General features: G+C 37.9%; 1 protein-coding gene across 3 annotated transcripts in view; it reads left to right on the forward strand.

The window, feature by feature from the left end:
• The window catches only part of MGAT5 (mannosyl (alpha-1,6-)-glycoprotein beta-1,6-N-acetyl-glucosaminyltransferase), a 102,943-nt gene that overhangs the window by 25,582 nt on the left and 71,361 nt on the right, over positions 1-6,000 (forward strand). For 2 of the 3 annotated variants that reach the window (XM_021397945.1, XM_021397943.1), the window contains exon 1: positions 3,217-3,454. In XM_021397945.1, coding sequence (XP_021253620.1) covers positions 3,217-3,454 — 238 coding nt within the window. Of the gene's footprint in view, positions 1-3,065; positions 3,455-6,000 lie in introns of those variants that run through there. The other variant, XM_021397944.1, reaches the window with a different exon arrangement.

The following is a 6,000-nucleotide window of genomic DNA, read 5'->3' on the forward strand; positions in this document are numbered from 1 at the left end:
GTAAAAAAAAAAGAAGTGTGCTGATTTGGTTATGATGAGATTTTGACTGGTTGGAGTTGAATTTAAGGAAGAACAAAACAAAACTGTTCTTTTATTAAAGCGTGGGATTTTTTGCCTTGTATATCTTTTTCATTTTCACCTTGTTTTTCTCACTTGACTTTTAGTTTTGGTACATTAGGTGTTGTCAGAAAATGAGGATGAATCATCTTCCTAACATTTTCACATAAAAGTTAACAACTAGGACATATCTAGAGAGGTGCTGGAATTGCTTCAAGAGTTATCTTAGAGTGAGACTGCCTCTTTCCAAAGCTTTAAAAAGAAAAAAGAAGTCTGTTATAATTTACAGGCACATATTTATATGTTTCCAGATCCTCTGCAGATGTTGACTACCATTGTGCAGTTTGGAGAGCAGACTAGGAAAAGGCCTGAAGAGTTAACAGCATCAGCTCCTTTGAGAAGACTTAGAAGGGAAGGGGAAGAATAGGGAAAGCACGATCACCTTGAGTTTGGGAGTGGCTTACTTGATATGGGCAGATAGGTAACTTGTCAGCAGGCACTGTCAAAGTCCATAAGGAACTATGGTATGCCAATGTGTCTTTGTCAGCTGTGGCTCACTTCAGTCGTTAATTTCCTGCTGAGGCAGAAATATCACAGAGGCATACCTGTGCTCTTATCTTCGTGCACTCTATGTATCCCTTGATGTTTTCAGACCATTGTTCATTTAAATATTAAATAGTGAGTCATTATAGGTATGTGGCAGTCCTTGAGCATGAAATAGTTGTGTTGTGATCGTTGACATCTATCAAAGCTGGGCTTACCTATGCAGCAAAGCCAGGACAGGCATGCAATCTGGCTCCAGAAGCAACCTGAATCCCACTTGTGTCTTGTGTGCTTTGAAAACCTCCTTGCCCACCAGCAGTGCTCAAAGTTCATGAGTTGTATGAGCTGATGTCTTTTTTCTTTTATGACTCAAAGCAGTGGGGGCCATTCTTCCCTCTGCCAGAGTATCTTAGTTCTTTTGCATGGAAGAACTTCAGTATTTCCCGACTACCTTCTCAGATTTTTTTGAATGTATTTAAGATTCTTTTTCTGTTTGTTGATGAACAGAATAGAAAAGTTAACATCTTTATTTATGTAGGTAATGCTTATAAAGTTAGGCATGCACTGAATAAAAAAGTAATACTTGCATTTTTTTGATTTCTGGTTTTAGTGTTAACTGTGCTTTTTTCCTAAACTAGTTACAAAAAACTTGTTAGCACATGTCCGCTGGTAGGTTCACTTTCTCGTTCAGTGTCTTCATCTTCATGTAAAAGTGATAGTTGGATAAAAAATATTGACTGTTATAACTACAGGTCCTACTGCTATAGAGTACGCTGTCAGTTCTTTCATGAAACCAAGTCATGGAGGGAATTATATTGGATATTTCAGATTTCTTTTTAAAATTGCAATGTTGTTTTAACTATCCACTTTTCTGTACTTTTTGTTCACATCAGATGTTGCAAGAAAAATAGTAAAGCATTCAGTTTTTAGTGAAATGATAATATTCGACTTTGTAGTCAGCCCAAGAGTGTCCATAGACTATAGTGAAGTGAACTGAAACAAGTAAGGTTTGTCTTTTCTTGGAAAATTGACTTAAGTTTATGGAAAGCAGTTTTAATCTTTTGTAATCTTTTTCAGTGACGTCTCAGTTTTTCTGTGCCATTCTTCGTTAAGCAACAGATGGCTGCAGATTGTTCTTTTAGCAGCATAGATGCATGGTACAGTTACTTTCTGTTCTGCTTTTAGTTTTCTGTGTAATGCACTTGTTTTTGCAATCAGTAGTAAGCAGTAATGCTACATGCGGCTGCAAGTTGTGTTGGAAGTTGAGTAGTCCAAAGGCATTTGTCCTTCTGCAGAAATATTGGTCGAACTGAAAGGGGAAGATCTAAAGGGAATTTTAACAGGGCACTGCCAGGAGGCATCTGTGTATTTATCCTATTACAACAAAGTAACATCTGCATTATCTGTGCACGTACAGAATGGAAGGGAGCATTATATTTTCTAATCCCGTCTGGGAGCATTTTGAAGTTAAAAGGATCACATTTTACCAAATCTGTGTTTTAACACGATAGGTTACACTTAATTACCTTTAATTACCTTTCTTCTATTGTACGGTTTTATGCTGAATACCCTGCCTCCAGCCCTCATCACAGAGCTTTTCTTGCCTTAGGATACTTTATGCCAGTTTTTATCTTCGAGTTTACAGTGAAAAGATGGTCCTACTGTTTCTCTTGAAGGCAGTTAGCCAACTCTTTTTCCTTAGTGTGGGAAAAGCACTGAGAATATTAATTTTAGATACAAAAGATGTGTTGTAGCATTCAGAAGTATGTGTTTCGAATTTAGCCGTAAAGCACAGACTCGTTGGATTTCGTTTTATGAATAAGGAGTAACGATGCATGGCAGAGGCCGCACAGGAGCAAGAAGAGATTATTCCAGCCTTCTGACTACTTGCAGTGCAAGCCAGGAGAGTGTATTGGTTTAAATAATGTAGACTTTTTTTTTTTCTTCTCACTTTTTACCCCTGAGGGAGTCTGATTTCCTGATCATCTATCTAGCCATATGCCATAGCTCTTGCCAGGATCTCCTAACAGTGTCATTGCCAGCTAAAATTACTTGTTTTCTGAGAACTGAATTACGTTAAGAATCGTCTTAAATTGCTGCTTTGGCAACATCACAAAGTTTTGTGTGCACACAGAGGAAAAATAAAAATACGTTGAAGCAACCTTGTCTTGAAATTCACGTTAGAAACAGCTTCAAGCATTGAACTTGATCCAGATACTAAGAGGTGTTCTACATCTGCTCAGGCACATCGCTCTTTCTTTGTTCTTTTTCCAGTGCTTTTCTTAGTTTGTTTGCGCTCTGACTAAAACAGCGTGATATTGATGCATACAAATCAAACACTTGCAAAAAAAAAAAGCATATTGTCTCCATCTATTTAGTACTAGTTATGGTAAAGACTTAGTATAGCTCATGAAAATTTCTAATATTTTGTGTTAACTTTGCTACTTTTCTTTCTCTTGCAACAGGATGGAACTGAAATACAGATATATGTTGACTAACGAGTCGGAATAAGACTGAGTCCTGCTCTGTGATCTGCATATACCTGGACCATGAACTCGCTCTTTGGCTTCGTGCTTTAGGAACCTTTGTACTAACTGTGAGAAGCTGTTGGGAATCATGGCATTCTCTCCATGGAAGCTGTCCTCTCAGAAACTTGGCTTTTTTCTGGTGACTTTTGGTTTTATTTGGGGAATGATGCTTCTGCATTTTACTATTCAGCAGCAAACACAACACGAAAGCAGTTCAGTCCTGCGTGAACAAATTTTGGATCTCAGCAAAAGATACATCAAAGCATTAGCTGAAGAAAATAAAAATGTGGTTGATGGACCTTATGTTGGAACAGTGACAGCATACGGTAAGTGTGTGTTCTAGATTACATGATAATCTGATCAAGGGTTTTTCTAAGATGTCCAAACATTGTACTTCATAACGCTGCTCAATTGACAGTACTTCATACTGCAGGTTTTCTGCACAGATGGAGAAGAACATCTTTTGCTTGTAAGTTATGAAATGGGACAAAATTTAAATTTTCAGTCACTTGGAAATGAAGTTATCTGCTTTTCTTTTTTCCTACATCTGTTTAGTAGCCATATATGTTATGCCTCAAGTTACACGTTAGCACTTGATTTTAAAAAATGTGTGGTTTTGCTGTTATGGAGGACCTTAGGAGACTTCTCAGTTGGCATGTTAGAGTTGTAAGAAATTCCTTGTGGAAGAATAACTTGCTTTGCTGATGAAGTGGAGACCTGCTCTGTTTATCTTTTTCTCTTTTCCATTCCACATTTATGTCCAGTCAATTTCCCTAACATTTAAGATTATGTATGTGGTCGAAGGTTAAACTTAAGCTTAAGTATATCATATTTACCTCAGAGTAGAGAATATTCTTTTCATGAATTTCAGAGCTTTGTCTGGCAGTTTGTAGTACTTCCTGTCATCCATTTCATACAACGTGGCTCTTCAGTTTGTGTGTGTGTATGTATGAAGTAAAGCATGTAAAAGTGAATGAAGCGTATTACTAGAAAATAATATGAAAATAAAAATATAATCTAATATTACCTGAGGTGAGATTTCTTTTTAATCTGTTAGATTCACATCATACGTCTTACTTTTTAGGTATTTTGAAGCTCACTTTCTTTCCTACTTACCTGTGTGCTTTTAGATTATCTGGAAAATTAGTAGAAAATCAGTCATCTAGATTTGTTTTCTTTTATAGTTGCCTTAATATTCTGCTATCAAAAATCAGGTTTTTTTGTAGGATGAGAAAATAATGATGGTTAGGTTGCAGCAGATTATATTTGCACCATTTTCTGTAGTTTTCATACTCATTTCTCTTTGGTGCATATTATGAAAATATTGTACTATGTGTCTTCTGATTTCTGTTACTACTTTTCCTCTGGGAAAAAAAAAAGAATGTTGGAGTTTATAAAAAGGTCCTTGCCAGTAAGGCTGAGAGTATCATCTGTAGCATAGCTAACAATTACATTGCTTTGTTGATTAAATTTAACAAGGAGCCCCTATTCTTCAGTTCTCCAGTAACTTCTACTGATGTGTGACTGCACTTTGAACTACACTGGTATTGTAATTTTATGGAGCAATGCAAGCTAAATAAAGTGAATCTAGATAAATATTTGGGTTGAAGCCTTCCAAACAAGTAGAGGTCCTTTAAGGCATTCACAGATCTGCAGAATGTTTGAGATTGGCAGGGACCCATGGGTCCATCTGCTTCAACCTCTGCCCCAGCACCCAGAGCCAGGTGCCCAGGCCCGCATCTGGGTGGCTTTTGAAGATCTCCAAGGAGAAGACTGCACAACCTCTTTGGGCTACCCACATTAGTGCTCTGTCACCCACACAGCACAGAAGGGCTTTCTGATGCTCAGATAAAACCTCTTGTGTTCCAGTTTGTGCACATTGCCTCTTAGCCTGGCCCCGGACATCTCTGAAAATAGCAGTCTCTGTGCTCTTTGCAACCTCCCTCGGTTATTTGTACACCCTGATAAAGTCCCCCTGAGCCTCCTCTTCTTTAGGGTGAACAGTCCCGGCTCTCTCAGCCTCTCCTCATGGGAGAGATGCTCCTGTCTGCTGATCACTTGCTGGCATTCTGCTGAAATCTCACCAGGAGCTCCAGTTCTCTGTTGTACTGGGAAGCACTCCAGGTGTGGCTTTACCAATGCTGAGTATAGGGAAAGGAGCACCTCTCTTGACCTGCTGGTGAATTATTTGTATAAGCTTTAAAAACCCTCTATCCACTATTTAACAATTATCAGTGTCCTGTTATCTTGTACAGATGATTGATGTTAGGTGAAACAAATAAAAAATTAAAAAAAAAAAACGCAAACTTTATCTTTCTCCTGAAGTTGAAGGGTAACTACATTAATCTGTGCCCTAGCTAGGCCTGAGTGTACAGGATATCCTTAATCTGAATTCCCCCTGCAATTTTTTGCCTATGACTTTTATTTCCTGTTCTAAATCCTGCTGTGGAACAAGTTGACTTGCTGCCAAACAATGGTCGAGTTCCCCTGGAGAAGTTACAGGCATTTGAAGGTGCGTGAAATAACTGTAAAATTTCTGTAAGTTAAAGCTAAATTTTGCATGGAAATTTCAAGGTCTATGAATAAAAAGAATGTTTAGTCTAAAGACAAGTTTAGACAAGTGTTTTCAAATTAAACTGTTTTGAAGGATGTGAAGTCATGTGAAAATGTAGTGGGAAAAGTGCTATGGTGAGTGGATGGCACTGTATTAAATAATACTGTATTAAACTGAGTAATATAGCCAGTTAGTCAGTGTTCTCCTTGGCATACCAAATGATATTTGATTACAAATTATCACAGAATCACAGAATGACTTGGGCTGGAAAGGACCTCAAAGATCATCTAGTTTCTAGGCTCTCTCCTCCCACCCTTC

Source organism: Numida meleagris, chromosome 5, assembly GCF_002078875.1.
Source record: "Numida meleagris isolate 19003 breed g44 Domestic line chromosome 5, NumMel1.0, whole genome shotgun sequence".
NCBI classification, from domain to species: Eukaryota; Metazoa; Chordata; class Aves; order Galliformes; family Numididae; genus Numida; species Numida meleagris.